General features: G+C 37.9%; 1 protein-coding gene across 50 annotated transcripts in view; it reads left to right on the forward strand.

The window, feature by feature from the left end:
- Positions 1 to 16,004, forward strand: part of NUMB (NUMB endocytic adaptor protein) — a 119,640-nt gene that overhangs the window by 95,949 nt on the left and 7,687 nt on the right. For 21 of the 50 annotated variants that reach the window (XM_086891865.1, XM_086891862.1, XM_086891878.1 and 18 more), the window contains exons 3-6: positions 886 to 960; positions 11,567 to 11,641; positions 13,520 to 13,660; positions 15,136 to 15,337. In XM_086891865.1, coding sequence (XP_086747991.1) covers positions 886 to 960; positions 11,567 to 11,641; positions 13,520 to 13,660; positions 15,136 to 15,337 — 493 coding nt within the window. Of the gene's footprint in view, positions 1 to 885; positions 961 to 6,129; positions 6,208 to 11,566; positions 11,642 to 13,519; positions 13,661 to 15,135; positions 15,338 to 16,004 lie in introns of all 50 variants that reach the window. The other 29 variants (XM_086891873.1, XM_086891852.1, XM_086891871.1 and 26 more) reach the window with 2 other exon arrangements.

A 16,004-nucleotide genomic window follows, 5' to 3' on the forward strand; every position in this document is an offset into this window, starting at 1 on the left:
ATGAATTTTTCTGAGAGAACACTTCTTTTCACTGTAAAAAACCACTGTGATTGGAAAAGGCAGGGAAATTGGAAAAATTAAAGCTAAAAGTTCGAGTGTAGAATTAAACTATCCATGGTACCCTGAACACTACGGTCTTGATGTAGTGCAACTGGTTTCTCTACAGACTAATATTATTCTGGGTTGTAAATTTAAAAGCTTTGAAGCTAGACATTTCTATTCACTGTTGTGTTGCTAGGGGAGTTTTTAAGTAGTGCTTAGAAAGATGAGTATGTGGAGAACAGATTTCTTTTTTTTATTTTAAACCCCTCTTTGTAAGAAAAATGATTGTTTCAGTGTCCATGTAACAGCCTGTTGCTGTAATGAAGATAAACAATTTTGGTTTACAATTAAAAAAAAGGGGATGGGTAAATTTCTCATGTTTGGATATTACCATCCAAAAATATTTGGTCATCCTACTGTGTAGTGTACTTTGGTTTTCAATACTAAATACATTTATCATTATTCAAAAACAATGAATCATCATCATCTCTATACTGATGTAAGATTTTCATGCTATGCTAGTTAAAAAAAAAAAAAATTACTAAAGCTCATGATGAATATGCAGGAAAGCACAGTTTTCAGTACTTTTCAATTAAATATTTTTCTCTGAGTAAGGAAAACTTGTCTGTCCCTCCGAATTTCTAGTGGTATTACACTTTTCTGTTGATGCTGGTGATATACACAGTCAAATTTCCAAATGCAGATTTAAAAGAAGACTGACAAAGTGCTGGTGGTGTCTGTCACATAAGCTGCACTGAGATGAATTCAGATATTGGATTCTTCAAAACCCAGGGAGTTTAAGGAGCTGCTATTAACCTTTTATCCCCATACTCTTTCCTGCAGTACTTGGGACACGTTGAAGTGGACGAATCCAGAGGAATGCATATCTGTGAAGATGCTGTGAAGAGGCTGAAATCTGTATGTACATTTGTTTAATGAAAATATTGGCTTTGGGGCTGTGAGCGTCACTGGAAAAGGTCTGTTCGGAGCAGGGCTCCAACTAAAGACTGAACTTTTGACCCATGTTAGGAGAACAGTTGGCTGGTTTGAGAGCACTGCTGCTCTTGGGGGGACATGCTAATCTGATGATGAGAGGGAGAGTTACAACTGTTCTTTCTACTTGCAGAAACTATTTGCAAAACAAATGTGTAAAAATTCTCTGTGACCTTTCAGGCTAAGTTGGTACCCACATGGGACTTCAACCATTGTTTTTTAACAGCTTCTCCCTCTCTCTCTTTTCTTCTTCCCCTCTCTCTTTCCCTCTGTTGCCTGCCACTTTAATAGTGACTTAATTCACCATTATTATACAAAATATTACTTGTTTTAGGATGCTTTTTTTTCTAATGCACTGCAACATTGTAGTCATGCATGAAATAATCTGGCTTGCATCTGCTCAAAGTGGCCTGAAGGCTGCCTAATTCTGATATGTCATGAAATGGGCTGCTCTTAGTTTGGCTTCTGTGAACGTTTGCTCCTGTAAATGGCACTCGTTCAAAGCTCTTTGTATTTCTGTGGCTCATTTGAAGAGGTCTTGTCATCTCTTTCCTGCAGTAATAATACCGCAAAATCCTGCGGAAATAGCAAACTCCAGAAAGGCAACGATCAGTCTGTCTAGGATCTGAGGCTTTAATACCATTGAAAAGAATAGGAGAAAGGACATGAAAAATTTGAATTTTTAATAGAGAACTGCAGTGCTTGACATCACTTCTCTTGTATGTTTTATCTATATACTTTCTTTCAGTATGTGTTCAGTGGAAGAAACCCTAGAATCCTTGCAGCTCAACAAAATCTGTCAAACAGGTCCATCAAACCCTTCTACTGCACTTTTACTGATTTAAAATATGTGCCCCTGGACATCCTTTTTCTTTCCTCACCAAGTCTGAGAACACAAATGCCTTCCATCTGAACCTGTTTTTCCCTTCTTCCTAGCACACAGCAGAGGATTATAGGTTATCTTTTCTGCCTTCTGTTGTGCTGCAAAGTTTGTGAATTGGTTTAGTGCTCTGATGAAAATCAAGTCTTTTCATTCTTTTCTTTCTCAGCTAATGTATAGTAACCTGTTAAAGCCGCATCCCATCTGTTCCCATTCAGTCTGCAATGATTAGTGATTGATTTTTATTAAAAAGGGCCACACAAAATATAAATGAGTTTCTTTGTTTTGTGGATTTAGTTTACATACCAAAAATTGCAAGTACTGACCGCATAATCAATTGCATCCGTTTTTGTCTCTCTCGGACTTTTATTCTCTCAGAATACTTTCTGTTAGCACACCAAATAGCACTGCAGTATCTACTTTGTGCAATTCCTTTCATTCTCTTCCCTGGGGAGCTATGCCCTGAAGTAGCTGTTCTCTAGTTTATAAAAATCTTACAAGTCCATGAGCCAGCTAAGTGTAGCTGAGCTTATAATTAATGAGATACAGTAGAAACATAGCACTCAGTTTCTTCTGGAATCTGGATTTTTAGGATTGTGATTCTTGATCACATGAATTATTGATTCAAATGTCAGACTTGGATATCTAACTTTTACAGTTTTTTCAGTATTTTCTGAAAGTAAATATTTAAATTTCCCTAATCCATGTTATGTCATTATTCCAAATTTGGATGGCATGAATTTATCCGTTGTCTTAAATTAACATTTTTCTTCAGATAATTTTGATTTTTTTTTGCTGTTTGATGTCTATGTGTACACCAGATACAAGTTTGCATCTCTTACAGTTGCTATTTGTCTCCTTTGTCAGTGTTGGAAGCTGAGAAGTAGAGGTGAAATTCTCTTTGTGCCCCAAGAGGAAGATTCAGATTACTGAAATTACTTTGTGTGCTTTGGTTGCTGGACTCTATCAGATCCAAGGTCCATTTGGAGCTGCTCCCTGCTATTCAAGCCCTGTCCCTCACCCCCAGCATGTGGTTTTTAAACCAGGGGCATTTCTTTAGGACATCACCATTACTGAAAGCTCTGTTCTGTTCAGGACACTCTTAATTTAGCAGAAGCCAAACACTGGGTGATATTTCAGCATGTGAGGAATGTGATCAGAAAACAGTTCGTTCTTCTGGTAGTCCCTTGATTTCACATTACTTAGTTATTTTGATGGGCTTTCTCTTGGTTTCGAAAGAATTACAAGTTTGAGCTTCAGTGCTTAAACTGAAGGACTAACTTAAGGGAAATTGGACTTCACTTTTAATGTGATTAAATGACATTGAAGTGTATGTGGGCTATTTTAAACTTTATTCTCTGCAGGTAAGGTGTGGTTTTATAAATCCAGTCAATAAAAATTAGAATTGTTGAAATATTCATATCCTGTAGCTTCCAAAAAATTAAGTTCTGTCTGTCTTTTCTTATTCTAACACATACTTTTTTGACTCTTAATTCTTGCTATACAACAGTTTGCAATTCATTTGGGGAACTGAAGACTGTTCTTTTATAGGACTAACTACTGGGTTTTAAAAGATTTTATGGGATTTGCTAAAAAGAATATAGAACAGCATTAATCTTGAGTTTAGGACTAGTTTAAGTACTGCTTTGCTTTTTGAAAGAAAAGATGCAGACAGATATCTCTGTTTTTTTATTGTGGGAAGTAACCTTTCAGAGATTTTTTTTATTACCTGCTCCTTTAATGGGTGTAATTGTTTTTGAGTGCTGCATCTTGCAGAACTTGCAAACAAGTGATGGTGAGCATTTTATTCAGACATTGCTTAATTGACAACTGAGTACAAGAAGCTACTTTTAGCTCAAGAATCCCTCATCCATACTGTATTCTGTTGTTACAGTTTTATTGCACACCAATGATACTGTAATTTTCTGTCTGATGAAATGTCATCACAGTCCCATTAATAGATCAAAACCCCTCATATTCAGCTATTAGTTCATTGTTAACATGGGCCTGTATTGTCAACAGAACTTGCATCTTTCCTCAATAGAACATTACCAATGTAGCTTATGTTATTCCCTTAGTAGAGATATATTGCTAGCTTTGTATACATTTAATATCTGATAAGATTCTTGTAGATGAACATGAAGCTCTAAATGGTTTCTTCAGAACCATTTCACTGAAATGAAAATATTTAGTGTCAACTGGAAAGTAATTTTAAGGGCCTTGTTAAGTGTATTTGACTCAGGTGTGGGAACATCATACAGAGACAGAAGTGTAGTCTCTCATGTCATATTTTGATTTTAAATCAGCTTTAGCTTGTAGTATTGGTTTCTAACTTGCCACTTTTTGTTTTAAATTATGCATTTGTTTTAATATATGTTCTTGTTTTAGCAGGTAAAGAGACATAATTTAATATTTTTTTAAAAAATGCATTAGTTATCTCTAAACTGCATTAACTTAGTGTTGTTTAAAACTCATTTTGCATGATGCCTTTTCCATTAACCTTGTCTAGTTTATTTAAAAAAAATAATCTTGTTTAACAAGCATTTTTCTGAGAGCAAAATTAACCGTCACCTAAAAATGAGGTAGCTTCTGGTGAATCTCTTTAGCTTTTGCTGTCTTTAAAAAGCTGTTATTTAGTGCAATGCAATAGTAATTGCTCAACTTGGCAGCAGCATCCAACCCCTTCTCATTATGTACACTACATTGTGATTAATCCATTAGTTCCCCTCCTAGTGTTCAGCATATCCTGTCCAAATACATAACAGTTCCTGCCTCCAAAAGTGGTTAAGATTTTCAGCTGACTGAACTTGGAGATGTTCTTTATACAGTGTCTGAGTTGATGTAAATATATTACAGATGCTTGGTAAAGTGTTCAGTGTAAGGACATTGAGGAGCAAAGAGGGACACACCAGCAGGGCCAGGAAATGCAAAGTTGAGATGGACACTCCCTCCTTAACTTGATGTTTCCTGGCTTTTGTTGCCTTGCGTCAGTACCATAGCTTTGATATAAATATAACCTTGTTTATCAATCAATATTCAGACACTGCCTCAGGATATTTGTGGCAATACTTTTAATATAGTGGTATCAATGATGAACAGGTTGAATTGCACAGTGTAAATGTGAGGTCAGGGGCTGTCACAGAGACACTCCCTGTCTCTTCTGCAATTCTCTACCTCCTCCTCGTTACTGCTATACCAGAGATTTCTTACAAGTGAAGTAATTTGGAAAGACAGCGGGAACAGCTCTATGCTTCACATCGGCTTCCCTCACACGCTGAGCAGCATGTGGTGTGCTCACAGAGCACCAGGCCTGGTGAAGTGTACTCTCATGTAGTTTACTTTTCACAGTCTGGTAACAAAATAAAGCAAGTGAACTAAACTGCATGCAAATATGCTTAAAATTGTGTGCTGGCTTTTTCTTAATGTGGATTGGGCAATCGGTATAATTGCTTTCTTGAAGAAATTTAGGAAATTGTAGTTCAGCCCTTGGTATCCTTGCACTTGCCTAACTCTGCCTGCCTAAGCTGATTTTAAAGGTTGTTCAACCTACCAGTTCAGAGCTGTAGAATGAATAACTAGTATAAATATTGCATAAAGCCTTGGAAGGCTTTAGAGAAAGAAAAAGGGGTCTCATTTGTATTTGAGTTTTACCACAAGGTTATGATGAAATTCCTTGTTCTTCAGACATGGCTGCGTAAGATGTGAAGTGTAAGAGTAGCATATAAGCCAGAGCAACAGACAAATGGAATAAAATTCAGCAATACTTACCCCTGCTTTGTATCAGCCATACATGCTTCTCCAACATACAGAACATTAACTTAGGGTAAGAGTGATCAATACAGAGCAAACTAGACTGCAATTCTGGAGTTAGAACTTTGCATTTCACAAGAGCCTGTACAGTATTTTACTTGTTTAACCACCATGTCTGCTGCCAAGTTTGGTTTATAACCTAACCAAAAGGGACTAAACAAGGGAGAGTGAAAATAAAGTAACCACTTTGCATGAAATTGGGGCTGAGGTTTTCTTCTTTCCACCAATTTCAGGGCATTAGCTTTTTAGAATTGTGTGTGTGCCCTTTGATCTGCATTTTCATAGGATTATTTTCACATTTGCCTGTCGCACCTTCTCATGGATAACTCTAAAAACCCCTTCCTTTCCCTCCAAACCCTATTCTTGTGTGTGCTTGTTGGTTTGAAAACCCTGGGACATTTTAGCTACCTACAGTAATAGCGCTCGACTTGTCCCCCCTGTTCCTCCAGGAAAGGAAGTTCTTCAAAGGCTTCTTTGGAAAAGTAAGTTTAATGCCTTGTTTGTGCTTGCACTATAAGGAGTTACATCCCTGGTATAGCACTGTCATAAAATCAGGGTGTTGAGAGTTCTTTAATCCATTTCAGAATATTTGCTTCTAAAACAGACTTGGAAATATTTTGATCAAAGAATGTGGTTTCGAAAGTAACCTGAAACAGAAACTTAAATATCTGTGGACTGTATCAGAAATCCAGTGTTCTGAAGTGATTTGGTCTTCCTGAAAAAGATAAAATTTTCTTTTTTGACCCTTAAACTTGTGCCAACTCACATCACCTGGGCAAATACCTACAGAGCAGTTGAGATCTGTGCTTTATCAGTGCTTCATGTTCAGATGCCTGGCAGCATGAGTTGATCCCCAAATATTAGCACTGGGAGAAAGCAGTGTACCATCTCTTAAACATTCCTTTTTTGAGCACAGTCCTAATTCAAAGGTATATGAAGATGAGATCAGGTATTTACCTACTATGTTTTCCTAATTCCAGCTCAGTCTCCAGTTTCTATCATTGCTCTTATTTTCACAAGGACAATGTCTTAAATAGAAGGGAAGCAACTCTTTGTCCCTGACTAAGAATGTGCTGTACTGGTGGTTTTATTCCTGCTGCCTACATTTCTGCAAGGCAGAAAGACCACACTGTCTTTTACCTCTCATCTGTTTCCTACTTCTGTGTTTAAAATTCCTGTAAAACCTTTTAGTCCAGCTTTCATACGGAGTTAATCTAAAACAACGGCTTCTGAAGTATCTTGTTATAAAATGAAACTTTGCTTAAATAGAAGCTAGCAGGTTAGTAATGTTCATACTTGCTGAAGTCTTTTGAAGCAGATTGTTCTCTGGTCATGGATTGGTGTGGGCTTTACTTGGGGAGTAAGTGAGGGTTTTTTCAGCTGATCCTTTTTCACCGTTCACTCAGATAGTGATGAATGTCACACAGGGACGTCTGTTTCTCCAATTCGGGTTTCTTCCCATGATCTGGGAAAGCACACATCCAAAGTGTAGTGCTGGTGAGGGGCTAAAATATAGAGGATGGCAGATCTGTCAGATTAATGAGAACAGTCCTGTGTGCAAGTCAAATCCTGGAGCTGGAATCTAGAAAGACCGGACCCAAAGTCCTAAACTGGAAACAAACAGAAAGCCCCCCACCTCAACCTAATTAGATATGTTTGTTTTCTCTCTGCTTGTTGGTACTGACTTATGGTAGGGTACATAAGAAAAGCAAAGATGTAAAAGGAAAGGTATTTGCATAGCACTTAGGTAAAAATCTTTCTTTGACTTTTTAAATTATTAAATATGCCATCTTCCCTATTACATCTTGGTTGATATTTAATGAGGTCTGGTACTTTACCACAGCCATTTTAGATTTCCTTTCTTTTGTATTATAATATTTTGACAAAGAAGGACCTACTTCTGCTTCAGCCTGTGAATTTCATTAATTAGCACTGAAGCCTCTTAAATCCATAGTGTTTAGATATCCCCACAGTACCAGTATACCTTTATTAGCAGCTTCGGCCTACAACAGGAGCCCACATCTAGGGAAATCTGCAGGAAAAGGGACAGCTGTTCTCTTATTAATAATTGAGAAATACTAATAACTCTAATATCTTTTGGCTGTCTCATCTATAATTTCTCCCCACATGCCTCGCATTGAGATTAATATAAAATTCCAAACTGCAGAGCTATTTAAAACACTTTAGCAGCTTTCAGAAAGTCAGTCTAGACATGTTTGCTGCTTTCCCTGTCCATATTTTTCTCCTTGTAAAAGATAAATATGATGGATTTGTGTCTGGAAATGTTCAAGTGGTTAGTATTGAAAATGGTTTTTTTTCAGCTTCAAATAAAAATGAGATCTCTTGATAGCTCCAGGTTAGGCTTTTGTGGTTATCAAATAAGCTGCCTTTTTTAGGCAGCTCCTTTTAAAACTAAAGCTTTTCTGTTGCAATGAGTAGTAGTACAGATTTGTTGATCTTTGTCATGTTTCGCCTCCGCAGTGTGTGTGTTTCTCATCACATGATGTTTTATACAGAGTCTGAAATTAAAAATTTTCTTCATATACACCTCAGGCTTCAGGTATATCTTAGAGATGTGTTCAAGTCCCAGGATAGGATAAAATATATTAGGCAGAAAAATTAGGAAGAAAGTTAAAGTATTTTAAAAATGCATTATTCTGTTCTGGCATCCTTAATACTTTGTTTTCTACCTTACAATATAACAAGGTATCAAAGCAACTACTTTTTGTTTGGTGGATGCCCATCTCTAGGCCACTGTCAGTTTGTCAACGAGGTTTCCATCATGCCCAACCTGCCATGGACCTGCTTTGTCCTCCAGCCTCGTTGTGTGCTAGGTTAAGTGCCCACCTGCCCTCCTGGAGATGTCTGAGGACTCTGAAATGAGTCCAGATAATGAATCTCATGCTGGAGCAGATAAGTGACCTCCCCAGAAGTGCTGAGCAGTGCGGTTTCTATCAGTGCTGACTCAGCACTGACAAATCAGGTTCCCGGGGATCGGTGCCACACGTGGCTCTCCTCAGGCAGTGGTCTCATCTAAAAGCTCTAGAATATGAAGACAAGCTACTGATCTGGATGTCTAGATGAGTCCCTTGGTAGCAACATTTCAGAGCATCCTGTTCCAGTGGATATTGGCTGCTTGCTTTAAATAGTTCTGTTTGGAGTTGCCTGTTCCTCCCAGCATTTGTTACGCAAGCTGCCATCCTGCGTTGGAGTTCACTTCCCGTGCAGTATCTTGGAGCAGGTCTGATCTTTGTCCAGTATGTGCCAATAGTGTAAATGCTCCTATCTACTCTGTAATCACCTTTTACTTGGCAATATCCCACCCATAGTGGAGTAATACTTTGATTTGTATATCCAATAGAAACTGAATTGGAGGAGTATGTTCCTTTATACATCACTGGTAGGCACAGATAAGCTGAGAATTCATTACATGTAAAAATCATTCATTGTCCAGCAGTAGTAGCAGTGGGTTTGGGGTATAGACTGTAAGGATAAGCCCTTTCAAAGCACTGCATCCACCATAAATATAGAAGAAGGAATTGGGAGATGAAAGTGAGTTTTCTTTTTCTCTTAGTGTAGCAAACCCATCTTTGGGTATCTTGCATGTGGAACCTAATTTTTCAGTGGGAAAAGAGGGCTTAGGAAACTCTCCAGCCTTTTCATTTTATTCTGAGAAACATGAAGTTCACGTGTTAGCTATTTCTAAATCCTCATTTGGTAAAATAGTGAGGAGTAGCTCTGCTGAAGATCAGCATTGCTTTATGAAGTACCCAGCTCAGTTAAAACTTGGCTTTAATACAAACTTCAGGAACTGTTCACAGTTTCTGTAGGGGCAAGGGTTTTATTGTTTGCTGGGGAAAGATGTGTATCTCTAAATCTAATGATGGCAGTCTAAACCAAACAGTTACCTGCAGGCATTATCTTCTCTTCATTGTTTGTCTTTGTTTGAAATAAAGATTTTTAAGACTTATGGCTTATAAACAACCAATACTCTTTTAAAAAAAGTTTAAGGACACAGGCCATTTGTTTTGGAATTAATAGGGACTTCCAGGCTGTGGAAACTAGCTGAGAATTGAAAATACAGACTATATTTTCTGTATTGATACTGCCTTTTAAAACAAAATATTAGAATTAGCTTTTATAGCTGCCATATTTTCTAACACATATGATAAGTAAATTTAAGTGTATCTTCTGTTGTGAATTGCACTCTTTCCGTTAGGCATTCCAGAATCTAAATTAAACATTCTCTGGGGTATGCAACAGGCTGGATGGTCATTTAGAAACTTGCTTCTGCAAGCACTTCTCTGTAGCTTGCTTTCATGCTGTGCTTATTTTCTCTCTTTCTTTCTTTAAATGCTCTTCCGTGGAAGTCAGTGCCATTCTCTTTTCTCACCAAGCTTTTTGAAAATGCTCAGGATGTCATTGCTGCTTCCGAAATTGGGACAGATAGTTCCTCCCCAAAAAAATAAACAGAAGTTCTGCCAGCACCTTTTTCTTCACACTTGCTGCTCTCTCTGAGAATGAAACCAATGTGATATAATTGGAGACTTTTCACTCCAAGATATTTCATTCTTACAAGTGTTAAAATTGGTGTTGCAGACTTGGAACATGCAGTGGCTTATGCCAGAATGTGTTCTTGTTCCATTACTTGCTGTAAGAATATAAAGTTTATATATCTGCAATTAACTATTAAAAATTCTTAAAATAGTTGCAGTTCTGGTTTGAAGCCACTAGCTGAAACCCCATCATCTTTCCCCCACCCCATTTTTGCTTTCTTCACTCCCTGCAGTGGTTTCTAGTGGGTGCCATTAGCAGCCACAAACGATGTAAACCCAAAACACATTAAGAGAATGTTTTAATAACTGGCTGAAGTAGGGGGATTTTGAATTAATGCGATATACTAAAAGAAAGGTATTAGTTTTCTAGTAGTAATTCTCTGTAACAACCAGTAAAATTATGTTGACCTATTTTCTTTTTGATGAATTAGGTTCAGAAGAATATTGTGTTTATACTGTTTTCTGTAACTTTCCCTTGGAAAGTAAACAGCCTGGAAAGAATCTGTAGTTTAAATGGCTCCTGAAGCCTTCCTGTGTTTCCCACTTTTACTTAGCCTCAGCTTGCAGCAGCTGAAAGTTCCCACAGTCAGGTTTTGGATAAAAGCCAGACCACTCTCCGCTGCGCCTGCCTGCCACACACCACTGCTTTTTCCAGATATACACCAAAGGGTTAAGAAACCCTATTTTTATACCTCTCTCCCAATATAAGACATTTAGGTCTTAATAAATTAGTGAAACATCTTTGGGTGATTAATTTTAGAATTAAGCTTATGAGCTTTATAAGCTACACAGTAACTGATGATTTTGGGGTACTTTTTACAATGGTTTAAGGTGATACCATGATTCTGCCATGGGACTATGGGGCAGAGGGTAGGGCTGGTGGAAATATCAGGTAAGAATTTTCCCATATTTAAACTTGTGCTGAAGAAGCTACCTGTGGTGTAACTCCTTATGAATGAGTGTCTTCTGACTCTAGTGGAATTCTTCACCCACTTGATCAGTCTTGAATTCTTTACTGTCAGTGGATGTACACCTTATTTCTGCCTCACCTGTCCTGTGCCCTCTCCCCATCCCCACGACGTGCTGTTTCTGAAATACTGGCTTTGGCTTGGTTCTCTTAATGTTTTGCAACTTGGATTGAGCTTTGGGCACCCTACTGACCATGGACTTCATCTACACTTAATGTTATAGTTCTTGGAGAGGGGAAATGGGTGGCAATGGCTGTTGGCCTAAAACTGTTTTGTTTTGTTTGTTTTTCTTTCCTTTTTTTTTCTTTTCTTGAAAGTCTGGGAAGAAAGCCGTCAAAGCTGTCCTGTGGGTTTCGGCGGATGGACTCAGAGTTGTAGATGAGAAAACAAAGGTTAGATTTCCCTGGGCAAAAGTTTTAAAGTATGTGCTGTATCTTTAAATCGACACCAATTTTTATGTTACTGCAAATGTTGATATTTCAAAGGAAGACTGAAGTGTGTAGTTTACTTTAATAATTTCTTGTTTTGTAAACATATGTACGCCTGCTAATTTTTTTCCCATTTAATTCCATACTACTATCAAGACACGTTTTGTAAAATGTGGCAGGTGTAGTACAAGCTTGCAGTATTTTTTGTTGCATTTACTGCAACAAGCATTTGTCCTGATAAGTTCTGTTGGCAGTGAACTTGAAGAGTGCCTGGACTTTGTTCTGCACCACTGTAAAAGGTTGCAATAGTAATGCATAGGCAAACTCACAGATATATATATATATATATATATATATATATATATATATATATATATTAGTCAATATTTTTGGTGCATCCAAATCCTAGAATGGATCTGGATGAACAAGAGCTTCAAAAAATGCAGTGAAGAGAGTAAATAAAATAAGGAAGATTGTAGCTTCAGACTCAAACTAATAGCAAAGATGTTGGTCTGAAATGGAAAACTAATATATTTGTGGCATGATTCTAGATTGTTTTACAGTTTTTCATTGTGAAATTACAATTTTTTATTATGCATTAGTACACGGTGTATCACCAAGACACATGTGTCCAAGTAAAAGCAAATGATTCTTGGTTTTATGTAATGTAGACAATTAGAAATAAGAGCTTTAGGCTTACCACCACAAGTGCACTAGAATTTTAAAAGACGGCATGGCTATGAGAACAGTTGTGACTCTCGTCAGTCTGAAATTGTTTGTTTTATGTTCATATCAATTGACAGTTACTTTTGTCAACCTAAAAGATTATTTCTCCAAGCCAGCACTGACAGGCAGAGGTAATTCATATCCCTCTGGAGTGTAACTGCCTGTCAAATATCTGTTTGTGGTTAGACTTCTCCAGGGCTGCTGTAGTGGTATGGCTGATCAGAGCTAAAGTTGCTATTTCTCAGGAATTCACTTTCTAATACAAACATACTGATGTGAATGAATTCAGTCTACTGATTGCCTCATGTAAAAGTAATAATACATATATTATTTTTAGAAATGTCTCTGCATATGTGTAATATTTTCAATTTGAATTTTAATAAGTTGTGCAGACTCTGGAGGTAATTAAAAGTATAGGATTTAAAAAGAAAATAAACTATTGCCTCCTGGTGGTTGAATGCATCAGCAGAGGTGCCAAGTACTAGCCACCAACCAAATGAAATAATTTGGAAAAAGATATTAAAAAACTAATTTTTCATGAGGATGGCATAATGTTAAACTACACTATCTCCTTTTTAGAAACACTTCTCCCATCTATGGGATTAAATAGGGAGCATTTGGTGCTACCAGTGCTGCTGGTGCTTTTGTCTTGCATCGCTGCTTAGCTGACTGGGAGATGAGTTTTGCTCTCTATGTAGCAGCTGCAAGAGCTTTTCACACTTGCATACCTTTCCCCTAAGTTTCAGTGCTGTGTTTTAACTACAGTGAAGACTTTCTGGTTGCTAGACTATGGAGCTGCTGTAACAATAAAATAACGTGTGCCTCCATAGTCTAGAGGAGAGGTCATAGGAATTAACTGAGACCCTAAATTCTTAAGTGGTGCCCTGGCACACCTCTCCCAAAGATGGGTGGTGGACAATGTCATCTCTTCTTTTTGTTTTGTACTGGGAATAGATTCTGAATGACGACTGATGACAGATCATTACAACCACATCAGGTCATCCCCTTTATAGTACAACTCATTTTTGTGCAGTTACTCCTGACAATGGTTTGTTCAAGTGTTTGGCCATATTTCCTCACATTTCTTTTATTGTGGGGGGGATTTTTTCCCTCTAGGATCTTATAGTTGATCAGACAATAGAGAAGGTTTCTTTCTGCGCACCAGACAGGAACTTTGACCGGGCGTTCTCATACATCTGCCGAGATGGCACAACGAGACGCTGGATCTGCCACTGTTTTATGGCTGTGAAGGACACGGTAAGTTCAAGATGCTGTGTGGCCAGCTTTCCCAGCTCTTAGCTAGAAGTAAAGGGCAGAAAAATTGAGTACCTGGAATAGTGCAGTATGTTTTGACTTCAGCTAAGATATTACTTAGTCCTTGTAAATTATTTTAATTCTAACTTCCTGTATCTGAAATATTTGCCATCCCTTTGTGGTGCTTTTTCATGGAGAGAAATGCTGCTCAGCCTGTGTGTAGATGGAGTGCAGTCAGCCTCAGATAATCTCCAGCAGAAGGGAACTACTCTTCTAAGAATAGACAGAAAATTTTCTCATCTGAAAATGTTTACAGCCAAAAACTGAAACAGAAATGACAGTTTTTCCAGGAGAAAATCATAGTGAGTAAATACAGACTGGTTATGAATGCAGCATCTTGTATGTGAGTGTTATCTTGAATGAAAAGTCATCTGAATGTTAAGAGATGGAGCTAAACTGAATTAAATTAGCATTCTATTTGCTTCTGAGTGACAAAAAAGTTTTGAGTAGGTTTAAAATCAGTTTCTTGCTGTGCAGACTTAGGTAAGTAAGTCATTTAACTCCCTGATCTGACCTTTTCTTCTGTCTGCTATTTGTTGAATCCTGCCTATATTATACAAAGTGCTTGAAACCTCATGTAAATTCACTGTGCGAACTCCTCAGAGCTGCACGTTCAAAGCAGTGGTGCTTGATAATTTATCATTTTTCTTTAAACAATGAAGTCAGAAATTCCCAGTAAACTTACATTGGAGCTGGAACATTTCTGTTTTCCTCTGTGAATAACAGGTCAATTCAGTTACTGATTATGATAGATGAGTTGATCTACTGGTAGCAATAATGCCTCTGATTTAACTGTAGCAGTTGTATCAGCTGGGTTGCTGGACTTCCTCCGACTTGAGTTTCCTTTTTACAATTATTTCACAGTTATTGGGTAGTGGATTCTTTTGACTTGGTGAATAATGGAAGTGCTTTTCGTTAGGCACTCCTGAATCTAACTTCTGCATTTGGCCAGGACCATTAAGAGGTATGAGTAGTCACCACTGTACTTTTAACTTTCACAGGTGCACACAAGGGTAGTGTCTCTTTGAGCCCTCTGTAAACTTTCTCCAAGAATAGCATTTACCTGTGCTTTAGGACTTGAACCTTAAGGCTGCTTCATGAGAGTTTTTGTGCACAGATGTATCTAGAGGCAAGGGATCGGTGCAGGCACATTATTGTGCTGGCATCTTAGTAGCAGTTGTACAAAACAGATCATCCAACAATCTCATTCATTCCAGGGCGGCCTTCTTGAACATGGCTTGTGCATTAGTAGCTGGGAGTCTTTATGTACCAGGTTTAAGGCTGAAATACAATTAAAATAGTTTTCTTTAATGCCTTCATTAGATTTGCCTTGTAAAGGCAGGTTATCAGTTTGTGATGCTTGAAGCACATGTATGTTTCTGTTCAGTCACTGTGTGATGCAATGTTGTCTTGTGCAGGGGGAAAGGTTGAGTCACGCCGTGGGCTGTGCATTTGCAGCATGCCTGGAGCGAAAGCAGAAGCGAGAGAAGGAGTGTGGAGTGACTGCCACCTTTGATGCCAGCAGAACCACATTCACTAGAGAGGGGTCATTCAGGGTCACTACAGCTACTGAACAAGCAGAGAGAGAGGAAATTATGAGACAGATGCCGGATGCTAAAGGTACGGGATGCAATTTAAACAATCATCTGCAGCGAGCAGAACCAGCACCGAGGCCTCTGTGAGGATTGGAGCTTAATGTCCTTACAGCATTCTATCTTTTGAACCTTACTATGTTCATATAATACTCCCAGACTCTTGTCATTTCACAAGATGAAAATTGCTCTCAAATTCACTCAGCATTTCCCCACATCTTCTAGAAAAGGTGCAAGTGGCTTTGCACGTGAAAGCTGCTTCTGCTTTGTTTTGTCAGGCTGCTTTATGGCAGAGAACCCTGTAGGTACCATACCAAAAGGCCTTATTAGAAAATTGTTTAAAAAACAGAACAAGCTTGCCAGACGCAAAGTAATCATTTGTGTAGTCTAATGCTTGTGGTAAATGAACCGAAAATGATTTGCATTTTTTCTTATAAAAGAATGGATTTTGATTTTGATTTTGATTTTTAAGGCAGGTTACAGATTGTATTTATAGAGCTCTACTGCATGAGGGAAGAACAGATCAATCACAGAGTGCTTTCCAAAAAACATCCAGAATAACCATTCCCTCCCTATAAAACACACAGGTGTTTGACTATTAATTACATTCAGAATTAGTGACTAACTGATTTGAGAGGAGAGAATGTGTTCTGAAATTAAGTGAAAGTAGAACTTCTTACTCAAGTTTTATTAAA

Source organism: Cyanistes caeruleus, chromosome 6 (genome assembly GCF_971803275.1).
Source record: "Cyanistes caeruleus chromosome 6, bCyaCae1.hap1.1, whole genome shotgun sequence".
In the NCBI taxonomy this organism is placed as follows: domain Eukaryota; kingdom Metazoa; phylum Chordata; class Aves; order Passeriformes; family Paridae; genus Cyanistes; species Cyanistes caeruleus.